At 36.7% G+C, this 25,288-nt stretch overlaps 3 protein-coding genes across 3 annotated transcripts; all 3 read left to right on the forward strand.

Annotated features, from left to right (window-relative positions):
• Positions 1–6,415: 6,415 nt before the first annotated feature.
• Positions 6,416–9,241, forward strand: LOC145234762 (uncharacterized). Its single transcript, XM_080099487.1, has one exon. The coding sequence runs from the start codon at positions 6,806–6,808 to the stop codon at positions 8,726–8,728; it is 1,923 nt and encodes a 640-aa protein (XP_079955613.1). The 5' UTR covers positions 6,416–6,805; the 3' UTR covers positions 8,729–9,241.
• A 4,745-nt stretch (positions 9,242–13,986) lies between these two features.
• LOC145233019 (dnaJ homolog subfamily C member 24-like) lies at positions 13,987–14,896 on the forward strand. The gene has a single exon (XM_080097683.1). The coding sequence runs from the start codon at positions 14,074–14,076 to the stop codon at positions 14,512–14,514; it is 441 nt and encodes a 146-aa protein (XP_079953809.1). The 5' UTR covers positions 13,987–14,073; the 3' UTR covers positions 14,515–14,896.
• LOC145233018 (glycylpeptide N-tetradecanoyltransferase 2-like) lies at positions 14,886–24,642 on the forward strand. Its single transcript, XM_080097682.1, has 13 exons — positions 14,886–14,995; positions 15,355–15,505; positions 16,150–16,273; positions 16,937–17,055; positions 17,387–17,478; positions 18,109–18,225; positions 18,809–18,979; positions 20,675–20,783; positions 21,308–21,418; positions 21,652–21,721; positions 22,597–22,754; positions 23,377–23,514; positions 24,410–24,642. The coding sequence occupies exons 1-13, from the start codon at positions 14,952–14,954 to the stop codon at positions 24,428–24,430; spliced, it is 1,425 nt and encodes a 474-aa protein (XP_079953808.1). The 5' UTR covers positions 14,886–14,951; the 3' UTR covers positions 24,431–24,642.
• The last annotated feature ends 646 nt before the right edge of the window (positions 24,643–25,288 follow it).

The raw sequence follows: 25,288 nt of genomic DNA on the forward strand, positions 1-25,288 counted from the left end.
ACTTGTTTAATAGTAATCTCCCATCACGTGACTTAATTGGAGAAACGCACTTTAATTAGGGTTTGAGCAGCGGTTTCCAACCTGTGGGTCGCGACCCCAACAGGGGTTTCCTGGCAACTTGCCTGGGGTCGCCTTAGGCAGGTTTCCCAACTTTTTTAGACCAAGAACCACTAGCCCCAATATAATAAACTCATGGTCCACTTTATTGTTGAGAAAAAATGCACTTAATTGTAGTTTAGAGCCTACGAATTTTATCCGTGGGGTCACCGCAACTTGGCAAATGTTATCAAGAGCCCACGGCACCAGAAACGTTGGGAACCGCTGGGTTAGAGAGTTGAGTTGAATGTAAAAAGTTTGTTCTGTAAACAAATACACGCTTAAAATGTTTTTTTCTGCGCAAATTACTTACAATCAAATGGGGTATATGACCCGCACGAGTTGTCGGGGAAATGCAATTAAGTTTCTTGAAAACAGAAATAAACCTAAAACATTCGGACCAATTCTTAAATGTGCTTTTAACGTTTAATTTTATTTTACAAAACAAACGCCCAGACAGTACGTAATGCACATCCGTATTTCTCAGAGGATTCCAGAAACACGCCGGATGACACCCGGTGTGTGAGATCGGAAGATAGAAGGCGGTGCTACGTAGAACCGGTCGTTTCCGTTTTAATGCCTATAAATTAACCGCAAAAATAGGCTTTCCTCACAGTAAAAAGTGGTACGTAGCATATCTAGATAAAAGGGAATTGATGCTGGAGAATTCTGCTGTATAAATTTCAGCAAATAACAGTCAAACAGGACTGTTGGGGTTTTAAAAAAAAATTGGTGCAAAAACAAATTTTGTTTCTTTTTGCCGTTTGCGTAAGCAATCTTAATTTTTTTCAACAAACTGGAAAAGTCAGCACTTTTTGTTCACCCACTATCTCAGTTTTAACAATAAAAACAAATTTTAAACTCTCGTGTTAACAGCTATCATCGGAATCGTAGACATGCTGTGGTTACTGTTTCTCATGTTAGTCGTCGGATGCGCGGAAGGTGAATGTCCGGGCGAGGATTTCAGTCTTGCACCGCGACCTTATACAAGTAAGTTTGCCTGGTTTGAAATAAAATTGAAAGGGCAAATATTACTATTTGCCCTTATAGTTAGCGGTGTGGCGTTAGAACTGAAATCATCTCTTTTTCTATCCAAACCAAGTTTGCGTTTTTTTTTTTGTTTAGCAACCAGCAGCAGGCCTTAACCCAGTGGTTCTCAAACTGTGCGTCGTTTCAATTTTCCAAGGGCGTTGCAGAATAGTTCCGTTTCTTGGCTTTTTGTTGTTATATCAATAAACACAACTTTAATAATAAGGTTTCTCATTAACTTTTAATTGCTGGTGCGTCGCAAGTCCAGAAAACTTTTCCAGGGCCGTCGCAACAAAAAAAGTTTGAGAACCACTGCCCTAACCGGTGCAAAAATCTGAGTGGCGGCGATCAAACATTGGGGACAAAAACTGTATGGTAAAAACGTTATACTTTAAATTTGACGCCAAACCGAGTTATTAATGAAATTAGTAAGAATTTGAGGGTTATCAAATGAGGAGTCATTTCTTCATGCAATTCACTCAAATCGCTTCACTACAAATATTAACATCCGATTGTAGGCCCGAATTCTAAAAAAGAACATTAATTTTAAGTCAAGAATTACCTTGATTAGGAACCTAAGTGCCTATTTAATTGAATGCGATGCATCACACGTACAAGTAGTTGTTAAACATTCACGTTTCTACATTTCAAAAACAAAAGAAAAAACAGAAATCACTTTTTCGTAAAAATAATAATCCGAAGAAAGATAGACATATATAACACCCATTAGTGATTGTCCGAACATTTTATCTTGGAATTTAGCGGGAAAAAAATACTTCCAAATTCTTGCTTTATGTAGCATGTTGTTTCAAAAAGGCCCAAAGTCGTTATTCCGCTTTTTGGGGGACGCTTATGCCTCGCTAAATTAGCAGCTCAGCTGACGTGCAAACAGCCAAATGTGACCAATTTTGACCCGAATATCTTGCGTAACAAACAAGTCTGAACACCGATGCCTTCGGATACTTCATAGCCCTCGCGCATTAAAACCAGGCTCGTAAATAGTGCATGTAACCGTTTTTGAAGCGATGAAACTCGTAGTTAGTACGACGTAACTTAAAAATGTTGTAGGGGCTGGGTTTGGGTGGGGGTTAGAGTCTTAACTTTAGAATTTTAGGTTTCGGGGATGGGTTTTCGGGATGGCATTCCAAGTGGCCCGCAGCTGTTTTTTTGTTGTTGCATATATCTCGCTATAAATTGAATTGAAGTTTAGGGTTGTCGCGACTTGCTATTTTACGCAAAGTTTTTCCATAGAACTTAATTTGTCCGGTTAAAAATTTACAAAAAAAGCGTTGGCCCGCGGGCGTCTGCACTTGGTAAAAGTTGGCCCCCATTTAAAAAAAGGCTTGGACTCCCTTGTGTTAGGATTATCGTAAAACTTTTCCAGCATTATTTGCGTGTTTTAATGTTAACTTTAGTATTTACGATATGTCGCTTAAAAACAGGACAGCTGTAGTATTTTCGAGTTACGTCACACCTAATATAATTTCAATGCCACCAGAGTTAACTGCAGTATTTTTAAGTAGCACGATAAAAGGTTTTTAAGCGAGTTACCAAGCGCACCTGTAGTATTCGAAGGTACCCGACTAAAAACTATTGGTTTGCAACCGTTTAAAAAGATGAATAGCACAGATATTATGCGCTTATAAATATGACTGCGCTCAATGCACTTTCTCGTGTCGTGTACAGCAATGGTATTCAACCTGTGCTCTGGGGTCGCTATAAATTTGATTTATTGGCGTTTAAATTTATTTCCTAAAAATGATACGTTTTTGTTGTAGTTTGCACCTTTTCTCATGTTTTGCAGTACAGCTTGGTAGTTCGTGTCGCAGTCTATAATCCAGTGGTTCCCAACCAGGGCCCATGGCCCCTCAGGGAAGCTGTGTTCCGGAGGGCCACGGGCGTAGATTCACAAGAAACACCCACTAAAAGTCATTTTCACTTTAACTTTATTCCCGAATTTAATCGACTATTTCACATACTATTTGTTTATAGTGAGGTTTATCACGCTCATTATTAGACCTGTTTAAGGCCAAAATTAATACCGCATTCCAACGCAAGATTGCTATCTACATTTTAAGGGGGCCACAGGTCCTACATGGTAACTTGAAGGGGGCCACGAGGCCAAAAGGTTACTTTAAGGGGGCCATGGTCCACGAAAGGTTGGGAACCACTGGATTGTGATGCATAATCCATATAAAACAAGTTATTCTAACCAATGTTAAGTGATAGAGCTCCGTGAATGACAGATTGTACGCAAAATAATACACGGGTTCAGGAAAAATACATAAACTTACTGATTTCTGCAAACTGCTTTACCGCGAATTAGATTAGAGTAGATGCTGTTCTATTAGATACAATATAGCGTAAGTACTTTGCATCAACATTTTGCAACAGAAGCGACCCTACTACAAAGATTTTTTGTTTTCCAATTGGCACTGTTTACAATTATAAATGGAAAAGCTTTCCAATGTGTTGATTGTCAGTTGAATAGCAGTGTATACATATACATATGCTAGTGGTCCATTGCTATTAACCGATTTTTTTTCATAAAGGCACAAAACACAAGAAAATGAAAACGAAAACGAAAATCTTTAGTTGCTTAATCACTATCACTTTAATGCATTTTACAAGGGCGATGGCCCACCGCTATCAAAATCTATGGACATCGTATGCGCTGCTCACAAAAGTGTGTACGCCATGACAATTCATATTTATCCCGTTTTGGCAATAGCATCCCTTGGGACCTTATGGCCACCAGGAGTAACAAACGTACATTAAAAGAAGATTAAAACGATAAAAGACAAACAGTAGAGCTGTAACAGTCGCGACGCAGCCGTTCAATACCCCTACACCAGGGGTGTCCAAACTTTTTTTGATAGGGGCCAATTTTCACCAGGTGAAGACGCCCGCGGGCCTACGTTTTTTTGGAATCAGAACACAAATATACGGGATTTAAGGAAATTGTGAGATTTTGTTGCGTCAGCACCATGTACACTTTCTTTTTTACCGGTGAATAAGGTTCCGTGGAAAGATTTTGCGTGAAGTGGCAAGTCGCCAATACCCCAAAACGTAATCCAAACTATGACGTTACATACGCAACAGAATTTAAAAAACAGCCGCGGGCCACGTGAAATGCCGCCGGGGCCGCATTTGGCCCGCGGACCGCACTTTGGACACCCCTGCCCTACACCTTTGGTCTTCAACCTTTTTAGAGAAATCGCCCCCTTGCCAGGGCACTGACTCAAAATCAAGCCCGCTTTTCCCGAACCCGGCCCGACTCTTGTGCTGGCTAGCAAATGAAAAACTGATCTTGGGTCTGGTGTGGACAAAACGATTTGAAAATTATACTACTTGACGCGATGTTTGGTTTTTCGTACTTTAAATGATTCTATGGCACGTGATTGGGCGGACACTGCTTGCGATTTTAAGATGTGTTTTAAATTATAACAATTGTTTGGTATAACAATTATTACACAGTCGCATAACAAGAATGTAAATAGGATTGTATAAAGACCATATCTTGGGGGCCCTTGTGAAAATCGACGCGCGGGACAAGTTTGGAAAAACGGCGTTGGGGCATGTAAATTGTGCGGCCCGCGCGAATCTTTTTTATTTATTTATTACGATAACAAGTAAAATGAGAAAGAATTCGAACAAGATAAGAAATACGCTAAGTCAAGTACGCGACAATCAAAGGCCGGACCACTTACGTAAAAAATCAGGGCGTTTGTTGGTTTTAATTGCAAGTAGGAATTCCGAGTGTTTTACCTTAGGCTATACGTTTTATTTTTTTTCCAAGGGGGGCACGGGGGCACGTGCCCCCTCTGCGGACGCCCGTGCACACACATGCATATGCACGGCTTGGTTATATCATTATTTGAGTTACAAAACCGTGTTAGTACTTATATTAAGTGTTAACAAAGTTAAATACCTAGGTGGCTTATATTATTTGCAAATTTTCACAGAACCTGACAATCTCTCGGTGTGCGAGGAACCGTACCGAGGTCCCAACTGCACCTGCCCTTCTTCGATGTTCGAATGTGCTTGTCACAAGTTTGGTCGGTGTGGGAACAAACCAGGATGTATTGAGATGGAGAGCGTAAATGACTTTGTCCTATTGTCAACTGGTTTTGAGTGGTTCAAAATAGACACCAACGACTGTGGTGATTGGAGCGACCAGTTTGGTGAGGTTTGTCCTGAAGGCTACTCTCAGTGTGACTGCTTCAACACAACTTGCAAAGGTGTTGTTGGGTGCGTGTTGACGAGGGAGCAATGTAATGGAAGGATAGATTGCTTAGATGGAAGTGATGAAGTTAATTGCACGTGTCCAGCTGACAAGTATGAATGTGATTGTTACAAAACAAAGAACTGTACAACTTACAATAGTGGTTGCATCTACAAAGACTTGCAATGTGATGGATGGAATGACTGTGGAGATTGGAGTGATGAAGTTAATTGCACTTGTCCAGCTGACCAGTTTGAATGTGATTGTTACAAAACAAAGAAGTGTACAACTGGATTAGGTGGTTGCATCAACAAATACCTGCAATGTGATGGAATTTATCACTGTGGAGATTGGAGTGATGAAGCTAATTGCACTTGTCCAGCTTATATGTTTGAATGTGAGTGTTACAAACTAAAGAACTGTCCAATTTACAGTGTTGGTGTTGATGGTGGTGGTGGTTGCATATACAGATACCTGCAATGTGATGGATGGAATGACTGTGGTGATGGGAGTGATGAAGCTAATTGCACTTGTCCAGCTCATAAGTTTGAATGTGATTGTCACAAAACAAAGAACTGCACAAGTATATATGGTGGTTGCATCAACAAAAACTTGCTATGTAATGGATATAATAACTGTGGAGATTGGAGTGATGAAGTAAATTGCACTTGCCCAGCTCATAAGTTTCAATGTGCATGTCATGACACAAAACAATGCCTAGGTATGGAGGGAAGTTGTATTGACCGATCTTTATTATGTGATGGAAATCGTGACTGTTTTGATGGTAGTGATGAGACACATTACACATGTAAATGCTCTGGAGTTTATGCAAGATGTCCTTGCACTCCTAGTAACAAACACTGTCCATCTACTGGCAGATGCATACCTTTTGACTGGATTGGTGACACATTTAAGGATTGCTCTGATGGAAGTGACGAACTTTGTTCAGTTTTCAACTTCACATGTCAATCTTGCACAATGATTGCCACAACTTGTAAGATTGAACAACTTGCCAAGTATCTTGTACATTCCACAGTTCCAGCACAGTGCAACGCAGTTATCCAACCATCATGTGCTGATGACATCAATAGTTGTGAAAGCAAGAATGTGATTTGCATCTCTTCAAACTGCAAAAAAATAGAAAACTTTTGCCAGAAATACGTCATTTGTGAAAACCAAGAAATCATAGCTGGAAGTGATTTTTGTGACTTAGTTAGTAGTTGTAGTGACAATAGTGACGAAATTAAGTCAGGTTTTGGGTTTAAATGCTCTGGTTCATCGAGAAAAGGTGTTTGTGTTTTGCCACAAACCAATGTTTACGATTCAGTGGCTCAATGTTCTGATAATTCTGATCTTTGTTTTGACAACGGACAGTTTAAATGTTTTCAGTGCTTGGATAAAAAGTTAATCATATCACCCAAGCAAGTTTGTGATGGTATAGTGGATTGCTTTGATATGTCAGACGAGTGTTTGTGTTTTAATCGAAGTTCGTGTGATGATATAAGGGGTGCTTGTCCTCCAAATGAGATGCATTGTCAAAATAAATCTGTATGTTCAGTTCAAAGTGGAAAGTTGTGCAATTCAAGCGTGCAATGTGCTGATCAAATAAACACAAAATACTGTTCAGCACCAAAAAACTTAGAACAATCTCAGTGTTTAGCAGAAAACAATAAACGCCTCGGAATTGATGAAATATTCAAGTGTGCAAAAACTGACAACAAAGCCCTGAAGGCAAAATTTCAGCAATTTTTAGGCAGAGGCAAAGAACTCAAACTTTTGTTGAACTCAATATGTGACGGAATTACTGATGACGACCTAAAACTAATTGGTGAGGTAAATTGTCCAAACATGTTTTATTGCTTCTCAACTGGAAAGATCAGCATAAAAAGCACTGAGGTGTGCGACGGCAAAGTAGATTGTCATGACGCCTCAGATGAATTTCCAGAACTTTGTCAAAATAAACGGTTTTATTGCAAAAGCAACAGAAAATTTTCAATTGACAGAAACACTGTTTGTGATGGAATTATTGACTGTGACAATGAATCTGATGAAAGCAAATGCCGCTGTGAAAACAAAAGATTTTATTGCACAAATAAACAACCTTTGTCGATTGAATGGAAACTGGTGCAGAATGGAATTCTGGATTGTTCAGATGGAAGTGATGAATGTGTGAACTTGGCTGGGGACGCATTTGCAGATGTCAACGAAATGATCGCCAATCCAATTTATCGAGCAATTTTCTGGATAACAGCTGTGTTAGCCTTGGGAGGAAATTTGTTTGTGTTTATTGCAACTGCTCACAGCTTATGGAATGTAGACAGAAACAAAAACGTTTTCATTATTACCAGTATTTTTATTCTAAACCTATGTTGCTCAGATTTCCTTATGGGAATTTATCTGCTTGCAGTTATAGTGCAAGGAACCCTATTTTCTGGGTCATATTGTTTATTTGACAAGGAATGGAGATCAAGTAGTTTATGTTCTGGCCTTGGAGCACTTGCAATTCTATCATCAGAAGGATCAGCCTTGACAATGACTGCCATGACCACTTTTCGCCTTGTATCAGCCTTCAAACCATTTACAATTCGAAGTGTAGGAGTCTCTAAAATAATATTTGCTGAAATATTTTGCTGGATGTTAGCTGTTGTTTTGGCAACTGTTCCTTTACTGAAAGTCACTTCGAAATATTTTATAACTGATGTTTGGTTTCCAAACAACATTTTTGGAAATGACTTTGTTTCCAGGGAAAACATGTCACTTCTTGCACAAAGAATTACCGGTATAGAATCCAAAAGTTGGAATGATGTTAAGCAAACTATTGACGAAACATTTCCTCGCAACCCAATCAAAGGGGAGTTTGGATATTATGGAGAAACAAGCGTCTGTATGCCACGTTTGTTTGCCACAACCAGTGAATTTGCTTGGGAATATTCAACTTTTCTCATCACAATTAACTTTCTCATGTTCATCTACATGGTGGTTGCATACATTCTCATTTACAAACAAAGTAATCGCATGAAAGAATCCAGAAGCAATGATGTCAGCTCCAAGATGCAGAAGAGAATCTCAAGGTTGATTTTGACCGACTTCTGTTGCTGGATTCCAATTTGTGTTATGGGATACTTAAGTATTGGAGGAATCAAGATGCCACCGGATGCTTATGTGTTAAGCGCTTGTCTGTTGCTTCCAATCAACAGCGCTCTTAATCCCTTGCTTTACTCAAAAGCATTAGAAGATCAACTTGCCAGGGCAAAGAAATGGCTGGTGGAGAAATTGTCCTCTCTACGAGCATCTACAAATGGCTCATCGGATTTAGCTGTGAGATACAACGCTGATGCAGATGAAGAAGGCGACAGAGTGATTGAAATTGTTGGATGAAAGTAGTAAAAACAAACTTAACCAAATGATAACAACTCGTAATTATTTGCTGCGGTTTCGAAGTACTAAACCAGGGGTTGACAACCTCTGGCGCAGAAGGTGGTTTTTCATGGCACGCTAACCGCTTTGGGTGTTTATATTGAAGCAACAATTACCTGTTGCTCTGCTTGTTTTCAGTTTTTATCATGCCATCTTAAAATGTAGCCTTACATGCGCAAAACACTATGCTTTCTCTTTATTATTGAAGTCTGCTGGCACGAACCCTTTTATTTAGGAAAACCTTGGCACGCAAGGTCATTAACACATGGAAATGACAAGTAAATTGGCACATGAAGGTTGCCGACCCCAGTATTAAACCATGTTATTGTTGGTCTATTTTTATTATGAAAAATGCTTTTGTGAATAATTTTTCCAAGATGTGATGTCATTTGTGAAATATTTGTGTGCATGTGGTAACAAGTTGTACAGAAGTGTTGTTTATTTATTTGACGTCAATATTTAATCAAAGCAAGTTATAAAGATTGTTATTTACAAAAGAACAACAGAATTTCAGGCATGAAGCATTTTTTTAGAAATGAAAGTTGAAAAGTTTCTCAAGATGTGTATCCCTACATAACAATAGTCGGTAAAACTCATTAGTTTTATTGTTAACACATCACAAGAAGACAAACAAAAGTGAAGCCACAGTTGGAAATGTTTTGATCCTCTAAGCAAACTTTATATCGGTCCTTATCTTTTTCTCAACGCCGCCGTTTAAAACGCTTTTTCGCTGACATCCTATGTGACGTCACTTCACACTCCTGGCATTCAAGCTTTTCCTAATTGCTTTATACCGTGTCTGCAGTTCGACTTACAACTTGCACTGATGATGACAACAGTGATTGTTAAAACGTCTGCATCATGTATTCTATATACACCAGTTCTTTGGCAGTAATGTTTATGATTAAAAGATTAATAAAGATTGTTATTTACAAAAGAAAAACAGCATTTCAGGCAGGAAGCAAGGTTTTAAAATAAACGCAACTACGTTTTAAATCCAGTTTTTGCAAAAAACATGCTGACGGTTAAGGCAGGAACTTGGCCGAATGATCCGGCACGCCTGACCCATATACAGACATAGAAAACCTGATCGGGATTCGTCCCCGGAAGAGTTCTGGGTTCGAAACCCGTGAAAAAAATTCCTGACGGTTAGGGTTATTAGGGATGGTCGGAGCTTTCGTGATAATAATAACAACAAAATCAATCTAAAAAAACTAGTTCTTTATGCTAAATTTAGTCCCTAATCCTATCCCAGTCTCACTGCGTTTTTTCAAATAACTGCACTTTTTACGCTCTTTACCGGAACTTAGCAAACCTGGCTACTGTGAGTTCTTATGTTAGTATTTCTACCAAGCTGTACCTCCATAAAACCCCCATGTACCAAGTTCACAGCAGTGCCGATTGATTTTATTTTATTCAACTTTAAATAGGCAATTGCAACTTGTTTGCTGGCCATACTTGTCACCCACTCTTTAAAGATTATGTGCTTGTATTGCAAAATGAGAAATACCAACCCATTTTTGGGGGGGTAATGCCTGCCAGATAAAACAAAATGCTCAAGGGCAGCATAGGCCTGTTTTTAGTAATGATATACTAGCTGTGACAATTTAGTATTTAAACTTGCAGTATTCAAGGTAATTGGTAGCACTTTTGTCGATAAATTGTCAGTATGCCCTCCCTTATAGTGGTACACTGTGTTGTTGTTTTTTTATGTTGAGAGACACAAGAAACATCAATACAAAAAGAAGTTCAAATTTATTTGCAGCCAAACTAAACAAGTAAAAGAAAAAGTCCGAATACGAAATGAATAGTATAACTAACAGTGCCGGATTAACCATTAGGCAATAGTAGGCACGTGCCTATATACAGGCCAGTCAAAAATCCAGGCCACTTTAAAATCATTAGAAATTTAGTTATGTTTTCAACATAATTATTTTCTAAACTAGTAAGCATTTATCTTAATAGCTCTGTTTGATTGACCTCCAAAAACTAGTTAACGCCTTTTCAATAGCAAAAACGCTCATAGTTGTCATTTAAATAGGCATATCACCATGTTTTTGCACGGTACCTTGTGTTATAGTTGCAACAACGATCTTTGTGACAATGATTTGGCAACACTGATAATTCTAATTTTTTAGTTGGCAACCCTGATTTTCGGGCCAATTATAAAATGTGCCTACAGGCCAGCAGACCCTTAATCCAGCACTGATAACTAATAAATTCAAGAACACATATCTAGATACTACATGAAACTGATATGTAAACAGCCTATAAGCAGCCTCACACAGAGTATGGTTTGCGGCATATAAGCTACACCAAGCTACACCGCAACGGATAGTTTGCCTTCTTTTTTTCTCTCTTTGTGACATCGTCATCATTCTCTTCTTCCATATTCTGTTTCGTCATAAATTTCAAATTGTTTCAAAACAGTTAATGTAACTTTTCCTTGGGTAAATTTTCCGTTCTTGCTTTCCAAGCCGCGGACAAAATATCAGTGTCGAATTTTCGTAATTCGTTTCCCTGACGTTGACTTAAAACTTCACCAGACCACGAAGAGAAATGCGAAAACATAAACAACTTTCCTGAAGAACAAATTTCCATTTCAACAGAAGCTAACACGTCCTCCGTATAATCCCTCATCAAACCACAATCCTCATAAACATTTAAATGTTGCTGCAAATCCACAGAAGTGAAGATATTAACGTTCGTTCCCTTGTCAGTCAAAGTCTTCGCCGCCTCTCGAACACCTGATATAAGTTTTTCCTGATTCAAAGGGGTTGCGAAATAAATTACAGGCTTTTGGTTTCCTTTAAAGTGATCTTTGATATGTTTTAACCCTGCGTTCACGATGTCCATGCCAGTTACGCTTTTTATTTGATTGCACACGTCTGTCCTTTCGCCTTCTTGGCCTCTGCATTTTTTCAACCAGTCATCAGGGTCGAATCGCCAATGAATCGCCAAATAGCACTCAGTGTTCATAACTTCTAGGGCAAAATTCATGGTAATCTCTCGTATAAACTGAGGCCTGTGAACTTTTGTGTACACAATAGCGTACAACAAATAATCGTCCAATTTCGCAGCGTCCAGTTTTGCTTCGCTATTTGACAAGATTTCCTTTGCTTGTGCAATTTTATTTTCGCGTTCACGAACACCGACAAAGCGATAGGGAAAGTAAACCAAGGCACACTTGGCGTCCGAGGCGTAATAATCACCCAAGTCAGTGGGCTGAGTGACTCCTGGTTCACGCGTGTTTAAAACTTTGTTGTACTTTCCGTCTTTGTTCCGAGAAAGCGTGACATTTGCAGTTTTCAAAACAGAGTCTTTGAGATCAAATCTAGAACCTCCTCGTCCCATAAAAGCGACACCAAAGTGATTTTCACAAGAATACGATACTTCCGAATATGATACCGTCGATATCAAAGACGATAATTGCACGATATCGACACGCATCCGTTCATCAATCGGTTCCCCCTTACCAGAACTGTCGGTGGAATGTTTGAAAAACTTTGGCACAATCACTGTGCGATTGAGGAGTATAGCAAGGTATACGGTGTCCCTGAAACCGATCATCTGGTTTGTCGGTCCATTGTATTGAATAGCCAAGATAAATTTGTTTGGGTCGGTTTTAATCAGCGGGTTCTTCGATATTTTTGCTTCAAAATTTAGTTTGCATGTTTTTTCATGCACTTCTGATTTTTTTTCTGCTGAAATCTGGTAGCTGAATTGACCTTCGTATAGAAATTGCACCGACAAGGTCATATAAAGGACAAGGCAGCAAAGAATTGTGCTGACCAGTTTGGGGGAACAAAGCTGCCCGAAAAACTGCGCTGCACCCGTTGTTGGTAAAGTGCCAAATGCCATTATTTTTTTCAACAGGGCAAAAGTGACTTATAAAAAGTTATAATCCTTGCATTAAAGAGTCCAAATATTTAACATCTATTCGTGCACACAAATCGTTTATTGTCCTGCAATTTGTACCTTGTGTCAAATTTCAATTTCAAATTATCGCATCAATATTTGAAAACTGTTTCTGTCACAATGTCGCAACTTAATCTATGTAGCAAGTATACTCGAATGTCGAAAAATTTTAAACCTAAAAGTTTAAACCAAAAACAACCTTAACATCTCGAAGATTTGAAGTTAAACGCTTGCATAAGCAGCGCTTCCCAGTTTGGAAGTTTTGAAAATGCCTGGGGCAAGCGAAACAACAGGATATTGCGCCTCTCCAACCCACAAATCAGGCATTCTGTGGTAATACTAAAAAAAAAAAATAACACGTTGGTAGTGTAACATAAATCTACTAAAAAAATAACACGTTGGTAGTGTAACATAAATCGTCAATGCGAATATTACATCATTTATGTTACAGTAGGTGCTTTGAAAATGTTTTGGTAAAATAACAGCGCATTAAAATTGTTCGAATTTTAAAGCAGCTGATGGAAAAAAGAAAGTGTGGGAAAGCGCAGTTATCCTTGGAGCGAAAGAGAAGAAAATGGAAAGAGTAGTGGGAAATACTAAGAGCAAAAAAGAGGAGTTGTAAAGCGCCGTTATTAGTGATAGAAAAAAGCCGTCGCTACGTTCAAAGGAAAATAATATCTCTCTGAAAGTTCTTAAATTGTGAAAAAAATGTATGCATTGGGAAAGTAACCTGAAATATTGTAAGCAATTCTTGACTAAAACGAATGCTTTTTTACAACACCACACTTCACAAAAGTTACTAAGAAAAAGAAAAAGATTCTCCTAGAAAGTACATGAACACAAATATGCATCTAGGAAATGTCCGAATTTCTCATTTTGGAAGAACAAGTTACTGCACTGAAAAAAATTTAATCTTAAAGGAACCTTTTACTTTAAAAAAAAGAAAACGATAGAAGTAACTTGATTCTTCTTTTATAAAAGAACACTATTTCTGTGACGGTACAAATTGTTTTACCGAGCGAAATAAACTCAACTCAACTGCTTGGCCTCGAGCTCGAATAGATAATATTTCGTCTTCACTTAAAATTATCTTTGACCGTTGGCGCCGACAGCGGCGAAAGCTTCTCACCCACTCGCATGGATTTTTGTAATTTCTGCAAACTAAAGAAAAAACGAATTAAAATTAGCAATTTGCGTGTTACGAATTACATTATGAAAGTGTTTTATAAATTAGATAAAAAAAGCCTATTGCGCCGACCCATCAAGCCTTGTCTGGCGTAAAAACGTTTGTCACCCAAAATTAAAAGTTGAAAAATGTTGTTTACTTTTTTGTAGGGGTTTGTGTCTAAACAGTTTTTCATTAAACTTGCGACAAAATGCGGTAAATAATGTCAAATTTGGAAGGAAATTTCTATGAACTGATGAACCTTGATAACTTTTCAACGTTGGCTGAAGTGAAAACAAAATATCAGCAGATTATTCGTAAAGTTCACCCGGACAAGCTACAGCAAAGCAATCTAGCTAAAAGTGAACAAAGTTTTCTCAAAATTCAAGAAGCATGGAAAGTTCTTGGAAACCCGCAAAAGAAAATAGAATATGATTTACAATTGCAGCAACTTATCACACAGCAAGACTACAATATCTCGGATTGTATTCCATTAGAAGAATTTGAAGAAACATTTATAAATGAGGAAACAACGTTTTCATATGACTGTAGATGTGGTGGTTCATATTTTTATTGCCATGACAACATACAACCAGTAGTTCAGGGCGAAACTGTAATAGTTGCTTGTTCAAATTGTTCTTTACATGTTGAAGTGATAACATGACATCAATTTAGTATTTAGTTGTCTATACATTCATGATAGATTGAAAAATATTAAAAAAGGAGAGAAACATATAAAGTAGTTTTATATATTCATTGCAATTTTTTTTTTAAATTGAAAATTCTCATCAATTCAATTTAGTAATTAGTTTTCTATACATTCATGATACATTGAAAAATACTAAAAAAGGGGAGAAACATATAGAGTAGTTTTATATATATATTCATTCTAAATTTGGTTTAAATTAAAAGTTTGGCCATCAGTTTATACTTTAGGCATGTTTTCATTGCAAACAAACGACCTTTTTTGTTTTATTGAGTAGTTCAAACAACTTACATCAACTTTATTGAATTTTATTGGTGCAATATGTTTTTTTTCTTTTTAGCGCTTACTTATCCTAAATATTATTAAAAATGTTGTGAATGTAATGACTACAGAAAATGTCTGAGGCCACTAATCATCTCCCAGTCAATGAAGAGAATAGGTAAACACTGCTTGTGTAAAAAAATATGACATACATATGTTTGTGTTATATTGGTTGGAAAAAAACTGTTTATTTTTTACCTGAAAAAATGTATTGATATTCCAGTCTGCAAAACGTTCGGGCTGGCAGGACCAACATGTCTTGTGAAAAACCAATTTTAGCAGGCAAAAAGCAAGCGACACAATTCAAAGCAGGACAATTAAAAGCCTTAAGTGCAAAATTTTCACTTGCAACCCCAAAAAATTGGCATGCAAAATTTTTTTTCCAAAAAAGTCATGCATACAGCTGCCATGCTCTGCAGACTGGGTGATAAGTCATTCAGTCAGCATCATTTGTGTGAATTGTTGTTTCTTGCACAGAGAGCATTTGAACAACGGCGAAGAACATGGCGATGTAGTTGATGGAAATGCAGAGACTGCAACCAAGAAGAAACCGAGAAAAAAACACAAGAAAAAGAAGACAAAGTCAGAAGAACAACCTGTACCACAGGAAGGTGCACCCACAGCTGCTGTAAGACAATCCTGTTCGTTCTAGCTTAGATACAATCATACTGGGATCAGCCCAGAAGTTTATGCAAACCACCGGCGATCACAGGATACTCATATGTAAATCATAGTCTGCCAGGCTCCCAAGCATTCCAATATGGCAAGCCACAGACCAGAAAAATCTAGCCCGGTGTAGGATTCTAACCCACGACAGAAGTCTTTTCGGAGCTTGTGCTCTATCAGCTGAGCTTCAGCCGACTTGATTCAGTATAACACCTACAATTGTCCTGACATTCTGTGATATTCATTTTAGTTTTCAGTAACTTAAATACAATGTCAAAGACAACATAAAGTGATATTTTAACATTTCGCTTGAAGTCTAGACTTTACAATTAGTTCACTTTTTTGGATGGGGCAAAACAATTTCATCATAATAAAGCCATCAACATCTGTGGCTTATGATAAGTGAATTATTTTATTTGCTGTCTCCAAATACAATGTTGGTTTCACAAATTTACTGCTTTACATTTGAGAAAACACTACATATAGTTATAAAAGAAATTTCCATGATATTCAGTAAAATTCCTAGTTTGTGACTCAAATTTTTCGCACTAAAATGTTTTAACATATTCTTTATAAATAGTCGATTTATAAACAATATTTTTGCAGACTTCGTTTGACCTGAAAACTGTACAAAACGCGCTTGCTGCTTTGGACAAATCAGCCTTACTTCCCGAGGACCCAGCTACAAAGAATTGGAGATTCTGGGACACACAACCTGTACCTAAACTTTGTAAGTAGAAAAGGTGTGAGTGTGTTTTATGTGATTAGAAAGACTTCCTAACATTAAGCCCAGTTGTGCCATCAAACAGATTTGGTGATACATGGCGTTCAGCCTGTTACTCCCAGCAAACTGGAGTGTAATTAGATGGCTACACTAGCTCATCTGGCCTGTGTCTGATGACTAGCAGCACTGATGAGGCTGTTTACAGCTTACATTTAAACTTATTTTACTTCACAGTTCACTTGTACATAGATTTTGATTGAGATTGTTTTTGCCCACCAACATATTTTCGATGTATGTACTTAAATGTACAGAAAACCTGGAGGTGGACACTCCCATCAGGAAACTCTGGCTCTGTATAATTTTTCGTCACTTCAAACCAATTTAGCTTTATAAAATGCTTAAATGCTGGTGCTGTATGAAAACACGAATAAGAGTCGATAAAAAGTCGATAAAAACCATAAATATGCCTTAAAGAAGTTTACTTAAAGTCAATAAAGTCACAGCAAAAACACGGCCAGTTTTTATAACTAATAGTTTAGAAAAAATATCATTTGTAATGTTTGCTTTGATTTCTTGGCCAAATACAAAAAGTCAGCTTTACAAATGTCACCCCACTGTAAATTTGCATACATTGTTGGCATTCCAAATAACAGTTGTGTTGTTATTTAGCTGAGCAGGTTGTTGAAGTTGGTCCAATCGAGGCCGACAAAGAATCTGTACGACAGGAGCCTTACAGCTTGCCGAATGAATTTGAATGGGATACAATCGACCTGGGTAGCCCACATCAGGTATAGTTGGTTTAAAAAATTGCAATACGGTCGCATCATACTTGCAAATATCCATAAGTTTGTGTATATCTAATTCTTGCTTCCAAAACGAGTTATTAGCGAATTACTTTGCAAAACAGTAGCATATTTGTAAAACAGTGTTTTATTATTTTGTGTTCCAAGTTTTATCTAAAAATAATCTTTTGAAAGCTTCTTTTTTATTGATCTTTTCCAACTGGGTGATTTGGTATGAAATAAGAACCTGCAAGCTTAGGCTGTTCACCACTTTTTTTCTTACAACCAATATTAACTTCACAAAGCTTAACCTGTTTTTCATTGTTTTCTTATTCAGTTGGAGGAAGTTTACAAACTGTTGAATGAAAATTATGTGGAGGACGAAGACAATATGTTTCGATTCGATTATTCTGCAGAGTTTTTACAATGGTATGTTATTCTAAGGCAGCTTTCCCAATTGTCTGATCTTTGATGCCTCATTATTTATTGATTTTAGCAACCAAGTGCAACATCAGCCATTAAGTACATTTATACATATGTTGTTACTCTGCTTACTTGTTGCTGTTAAAAGCAGGGATGGGAGTCGATAGCCTGAATCTTAGTGTCCCACCAAATTTAAAGAGTCAACTCCAACTTGTTGATTATAATATCAAAATACGCTTGATTGAAATTACTTTTTCTACATACTGATGAAATTGGTTGGTAATTATAGGGTAAATTAAATGATAAATTTAAGATTTTTTGTTAATTTTCCAACAATCCAATTAAATTAAGGATTCAGAGTTGATTTCAGCAAATTTTCACTAACTCTGATTGCTTAAAAATGTCCCTGACTCCCCATCCCTGGTTAAAAGTAGTTGATGAGATATCAAAAATCTGTCAGAAATGGCAAATGCTGAGTTTAAATGGAGACATGACAAGTTGATACACTGTGCTCTTGACGTGTGTTATGGGGGTCAAATATTATGTTGTACATTTTAAACAGTACTTTTCACTATGGGAGAAAAAAACTGTTTTTAATTGTAGTTTTAACCCATGACGCTCTTTGCTTTATTACAGGGCATTGCGTCCACCAGGCTGGGTAGCAGAATGGCATTGTGGCGTGAGAGTTAAGAAAAACAAGACTTTAGTTGGATTTATCACTGCAATACCTGCAAATGTCAAAGTTTACGAAACGTAAGATATACTTTTGATATTGTACAATTTATTGTGACGTGCAAAAGATAATTTTTTGTAAACTAAATACTGTCCTTCTTGCAAATATCTCGTTTTAACTGACATTTCGTAATCAGCCCTACTGTATTATGACACTTACATAAAAAAAGTTTTTAAACTAAACAATGCATTTGTCAAAAGAGCATTTTTTAGTTTGTATATTAGGCTTGGCAGCAACTGTTTGTATATGAATTATTGGTTTATTATTGGGTGATTTGTATATTTGTGTGGCACACCAGGTATTTTAAATCATATGGAGTTATATTTGTAATTAAGTGAGCCTTGAAACCTATATTAGTTTAAAACCAATGGGAAATAGGTTAGGCCTAAGCTTCCTGGGCTGAACCACCCACTTATATAGGTTTTGTAATACTCGGTTTTAGTAATGCTGTCCTCAAAAAATATTGGGCTTTTAATAAAAACCACTTTTTATCAAGATTAATGAATGTAAATCGAAGTCTTATCTTATTAAGTGGGCAGTCTTTTAACAATATTCCCACTTTACTGGGCAAAAAACTAGACTTTTAACGAAAAACACTTTTAGTCAACAACACATGGTTGAGATCAACTTCCTCTGCGTTCACAAAAAACTTCGATCGAAGCGAGTCGCTCCCGTCCTCATTCGTGAAATCACAAGAAGGGTAAATCTCCATGGAATATTCCAAGCTGTCTACACTGCAGGAATTGTTCTGCCAAAACCTGTTGCAAAATGCAGGTGGGTTGGTGTCAATGTATCTGTTGTATTTTAGATTGATACATACTTTTTCACCCTATGGACCAGTACTAGTCTGTCATTACTTTGCCTCGTGCATTTTTGCAACAATGATTAAGGGTTATGATCAGTGGTTCTCAAACTTTTTTATTGTCAGGGCCAAATGGTAGTTTTTTAAATGTGTAGGGAGCCGCAAAAAAACGAGACCTGAGAAAATCACTAAAGATCATTACCTTGGAAGCTAAAATAGAAATCTTTGGTGGTTTTCTAAGGTCTGGTGCGAGCCGCAAAATAAGTTGGGAGCCGTGTGCGGCCCTGAGAGCCACGTTTGAGAATCACTGGTTTGAAAGGTTCATCTTGGCAAACAGGAATTGGATAGCCATTTATAGCGCACTGAATTCATTGACTGTGTACCAGTTTATGGCATAACTTGTTAAATGGCAGAGATCCCAAATTCAAATTATACCCAAAAAATCATATGGATTATCATAATCTCCAGTTAGTTAAATCAAACATCTTGACAAAGTGGTTATGTTATGAACCAAATGTGCCTGCAAGTGTTTTTTATGCCGAAAACACTTAAATTTTATTACCTGTGATAAACTGTGTTTGCATATTTAAACACACCAATTCTTGCAAAAATATATTGCATTGTTTTTAGATTCTAACCCCGGTGGGTGTTAAATAGTGAGAGTGGTATAAAGTTAAACCACCTACTTTCATGATTATGACCTAACTAAGTGCAAAAAAAGTTAAAACATTGCAAGAATCCTTAAGTAGTTTGTGCTTTTAACTATTGTCTCTGTTATGCTAGCTGTGGATTTTGATATCATCTTTCGTTGGTTGTTTGTCCTAATTTGATAATTGCAGTTTCCAGTTAATCAGGATATTGTTACAATAGAGTCTGGTGTTATTTGAGATATTTGTTCAAACAATTAAATTAAACAACAGAATGACAACACAGCAATGTAGTTTATTTGATGAGTTCTTTTAAGTGCCAATGTGTGTTATGGCATCACCTCAAATCTAATCACAACCTAAATCTTTAAACTGCATTAACATTTTTATTTGCAAATATTAAGCAATAGCTTTGACATTAAGATTATTGCTTGTTTCTGAAACTAAAGTATCCACTCTTAAATGCCAATGTAGCTAATAAAATGCTGAAATATTGAACTACATGGTAATCGAGTGTAATTTTAGTTAGCATAAGAAGGTAAACAGTCTTAACTGTACATTTTTCGGTTCAAAAATCCAATCTCTTAAACATAGGTCAACTTTTAGCACCCGTTCTTCTTTATTTAACCTTCATTGTTTGCAGACTTTCAAGACAGAGAATAATTATATAGGCGAAATATATAGCTCAGTTTTACAAATTTTGTGATTTTGTGTCAGAATTGTTTGCTTTTTTATTGTCACTTACTGAAACAGTTTGCCTCAGTGACCATTGATATTAACATGCCTACTATTAGAGCGGGGGTGTGCAACCTGCGGCCGTAAACATGTTTATTAAAATATATGTACTGGTGGCCGTGACATAAATAAAAACTCTTTTGCCAAATATTTTGATTTTCAAACTGCTCTTAACACATTTTGTGGAAGTTAAAAAAGTATTACCAGCCTAATAGCAATATTTAGCATTCATATTGCCAACCTGTATCTGATATGTAGTTGACGACACAAATATTTTCCACACAGATATTATCATCGATCATTAAACCCGAAGAAACTTGTTGACGTCAAGTTTTCTCAACTTGGAAGAAACCAAACGATGCAGAGACTGATTAAACTCATGAGATTACCGGAGGTTTGTTGCTTGTTCGGAGTTCTATCAAGGAAGTCCTCAACATAATGTTGTTATGTTAACATGTCAAAGACTTAGATAGCAATAACGTAGTTGAAGTTAGCAACCTTTTTAATTCAGCAGGCTGAAAACGATATTAGCAATTTCACATCAGGCTGTACTTTCCTACCATAAATTTTGATCTTGATGTTGAAACAGTAAACAATACTTTAACAAGTGTTTCATAAACTTCTTTACCCCACCAATAAAATAACAAAATTTTAGGGACGCACCATTGATAGTAAAATGGAAACTCAGTCAATAACTTATCAAATAACTTTTCCGTTATCTCCTTGGGCACTTGGTTACCTTTCTGGGTGCGTTGTTTAAGGACCACTACTTTAAACTGGAGTTAAATATTCAACGAACAGTGAAACCAGTACAACAGTAAGTGGTAAAATAGATAAACCTGTGTGCTCTTTAGCTTAAGTTCAGATAATTCATTTTGCTGAAATTTTATAAAATAAAATTTAAAACATGTATTTTAGGAAACTTCAATTCGTGGTTTAAGACAAATGAAAACGTCTGATGTTGAGAAATGCCATAAACTACTTGAAAAACATTTGCAACAATTTAATCTGGCTCCTATCTTTAGCAAGGTAAGAAAATTGCTTATATTTTTATTTTTGCAGAATGAGTTGCAATAATTTAATGCAGTAAACCTCAGTTAATCCAACTCTTCGCCTTATTCGGACCAAACTTAAAGTACAAATGATTTATAATGTGGTAAGGCTTAAAGTAATCGACATCAGTTACACCGGATCTTCTCCTAATTCGGTCAAATTTGTTCGTCCAAACCGGTCCCAAGGTTTACTCTTTGTTTTGTTTTTAGAGTGAAGTTGCCCATTTTTTTCTGCCTCACAAAAATGTGATCGACACTTATGTAGTTCAGGATGAAACAGGTAAAGTTGGCTTGCAGCTTGTACTTGCAAATTTTTGGTAAATATAATTTATAAACATTGGACTTATGTCAAGACTGTTAATGTAGGTTTGTCCATTTGACAAATGCAAAAATGTGCTTTTATGTCATAATAGGACATTCATAATAAGGTTGTAAATACACACAAAGTCGGTTATTAGCAGAACCAGTTTGTTAACCTTTTTTATGCGATTAAGTGATAGTCTACTGTTTTATTTATATCATAAAAGAACATTGATAATAAGGTTGTAATTACACACAAAACTAGTTAATCGCATAAACATTTTGTCAAACTTTTCATAATTTTCAATAATTTCATCTGCCCAATGCAATTAAATGGATTTTGTGATAAACTGACATGCAATTAAATGGATTACTCTGTATTTGAGTATCCAAAAAAATCCAATTTGTGTTTTGTTTTGTTTACTTGCACCTTGACACAACCAACATAGTAACACGTTATAGTAATGTGGCAAAAAAAAACAGGACACAGCTGCCAAAATTTTTGCAAATATGCTAAAATAATGCTAAGGGTTAGGGAACAATTTACAGATATTGTCACAATTCTTAGTTTCAAGTTACATAATGTTAGAAATACTAAAAATTTCTTTATGTATAGTTAAGCTGAACATAAATTCAGAACTGGGATCAGCCCTGAAGTATAAATGCAGACCAGCGATCACGGCACACTCATGTATAAATCACAGTACGCCGGGCCCATTGAAGACGTTATACCATTATCGCTGGTCTGCATCTTTATGTATATGCATTATCTTAACCACATCATTTGCCAAAAACAGAAAATGTTAGTTGAAAAAGTTCTTACTTTTATAAAACCGATTTTATTTTTGGATAAAGGTGAGATCACGGACATGGCCAGTTATTTCTCACTCCCCTCATCCATCATGCACCACCCCGAACACAAAGTTTTGTATGCCGCTTATTTCTACTACACCGTTGCAACCAAGCACACTTTAAAGGAGCTCATGAAGGACATGTTGATTTTAGCCAAAAAGGTAAATAACTGAATAAGTATGACAGTATGTATGATGTATACCAGGGGTCGGCAACCATTTAAACGGCGCAAGCCAATTTAGTTGTTGTTTTCATGTGAAAATGGCTTTGTGTTTTTTGTGGGTAATAGTGGTTCGTGCCAGGTAATCTTAATAATAAGACGAGAGTTTTATGCATGTAAGCTGGATTTTAAGACAATGTCATGACAAAAAGACTGAAAACAAGCAGTGTATCAGGTTAAATTAGTACTTCACTATAAACATGCAGATAGGTTGGCATGCCATGAAAAATCACCTCGGGTGCCAAGATTAGCACATATGTCAGAGTTTGCTGACCCCTGATTTTTTTTTAAATGCTTTGCCCTTGAAATCTGCTATGCGTTGATTTTGCATGTTGTATTTATTCAGATGTAAGCCACAATTTTAAAAAAGGCTAACGTTGCAGTTAGTGTGGCTTACCATCAAAAGGTACTTACATTTTTCATTCATATCACTATTTCCCACCCCTTAGATTTCAATTTAATTCCCAAAACTCAAAATCAACAGGAAAAACACTTTCAGCTTATTTTACAAAACTTCTATGTAAGAAGCAAACAATGACCCGGTGTTTGCTTTGCATATGCAGAGTGGATTCGATGTGTTCAACGCACTCGATTTGATGGACAACCAATCCTTCCTTAAAGACCTGAAGTTTGGAATGGGGGATGGAAATCTTCACTATTACTTGTACAACTTTAAATGCCCAGACATAACTGAAGATAAGGTATATCCCACAAATTACTACATTGGTATAAAGCAGATAACTGAGGAGTTTTAGATTTCGCTTGTTATGTGTCACAAATTTTAACTGATGACATATACATAGGGTTGCCATCGACATGGACCCCAAAATAAGGACAACCAAAACAGTTTTTTGATCAATCTTTGCATTTATACGACCCATGACACAGGGTTTTTTTAAGGTTTGGTTTGGGTGACCGCTAAGTAGTTTTAAGAGACCGCAAGTGTTTCATTTAAATACCAAAAAATAGCCATATTTGCTTAAATAGCCATTTTGGGAAACCGCTGGAGAAATTTCAAAACACCTTAAAAAAAACACTGCCTGACATATCACATGCCAATTTTAGGCCAGAAACTGTCTGTTCCAGCAAAGACAAAATAAGGACTCAAGTCAAAAACAAGGACATTTCTAAGTAATGGTAATAAGGACAATACATTTTTCAAAGACATGGCCTTTCAAAATACGGACAAATCTTAGAAATAAGGACAGTATGGCAACCCTGCATATACAACTTAGTTTGTCATAGAAGTTAGCTGAGCAGTAAGCACAACCGCCTTATAGTCACAAGGTTATGAGTTCTAATCCCACCTCAAACACATTCCTAGTCACAGGGTTAAACTAAATTAAAGTCACCTACTCTGCAATTGATATAAATCAAATAATAAATGATTCAACGGACTTGCAATTGGCTATATAAACAGGCAGCTCGACGACAGACTCATTGTGAGCATAACACATTAAGTTGCCCGCCCACCGAGGATAAAAGTGAAACAAACAATTCATTAGGTTTACTGAATTGAAAGAACGCATTCTTTACTAAATGCTGGAATCACTAATATGTGTTGTAATCTCAAAATATATTTGCTCTTATTTTCAGGTGGCGCTTATACTGCAGTGAACCTTGAACCCCCAACCCTGATTGAACTAAGTTCCAGATGTTCGCTTTACACGGCGTTCCACATTGATATTCGCTATACACTACGTTCGACATTGCTTCTCTTCAGCCCTTGAAGTTTGCATTCCATGACTTCTATTCGTCGGTTGCTGTCGAAGAACTCCAAGAACTATTTTTGTGTGTGTTTCCGAATTAAAACCAGACATGAATAACAATCTCGCCTGATTTTTTGCAGTAGATTAAAAACGCAAAACAACTTTGTTATTTAATTTTAGCGCTGTGGTTCTCAACCAATTTGGTGTAGTTTCCCACTAAAGCCAATAACCAAATTTGCTCTATAATTGTTATGATAATGTTTCGTGCAGTACATTAACAATAATTGTTTTGATTTGATTAAAAATAGTTCAGTTTATAACTAAATAATCCGGTTTATGACTGTAGACCAGTGCTTTTCAACCGGTGTGCACGGTGCACCATAGTATGCATGGGGTGCACCAGTAAGAAAGGGTATACAAGGGTGCATCACAAACTTTTAATAAACCATTAATATTTGACTTTCACGATATTAGAAAAAAGAGGTAGGTTTCAACTGACGTATAACCCAGGTAAACTTTTTTTAAGTTTTATCCTTGCGTCAAGTTTAAAAGTGTCTGTATTACATTTGGGTTATATTAGGATGTCGAGTTTTGGCTTTTTCGCTAATGTTTTATCGAAAATTCACGAACATCTGCTTGGAGTATTGGTGGCAAATCAAGCATTTTTTGAAAGCCCCGTTGAGGTGATGATATGCATAATGATTTTATGACGCTTTATACCTCACTTTACCTTTTAAGTAAAGAAGGTGCATGAGTTCGTCACAAC

The sequence above is a fragment of the Phallusia mammillata genome, chromosome 6, assembly GCF_965637545.1.
Source record: "Phallusia mammillata chromosome 6, kaPhaMamm4.hap1.1, whole genome shotgun sequence".
In the NCBI taxonomy this organism is placed as follows: domain Eukaryota; kingdom Metazoa; phylum Chordata; class Ascidiacea; order Phlebobranchia; family Ascidiidae; genus Phallusia; species Phallusia mammillata.

Excerpts from the sequence above, each read along its gene's own strand:
- LOC145233019 (XM_080097683.1), top strand. The coding sequence starts at position 14,074 with ATGTCAAATTTGGAAGGAAATTTCTATGAACTGATGAACCTTGATAAC.
- LOC145234762 (XM_080099487.1), top strand. The coding sequence starts at position 6,806 with ATGTCAGACGAGTGTTTGTGTTTTAATCGAAGTTCGTGTGATGATATA.
- LOC145233018 (XM_080097682.1), top strand. The coding sequence starts at position 14,952 with ATGTCTGAGGCCACTAATCATCTCCCAGTCAATGAAGAGAATAG. Across the intron at positions 21,722-22,596 it reads TGTAGTTCAGGATGAAACAG|GTGAGATCACGGACATGGCC; the intron begins GTAAAGTTGGCT and ends TTTTGGATAAAG. Across the intron at positions 23,515-24,409 it reads CAGACATAACTGAAGATAAG|GTGGCGCTTATACTGCAGTG; the intron begins GTATATCCCACA and ends TCTTATTTTCAG.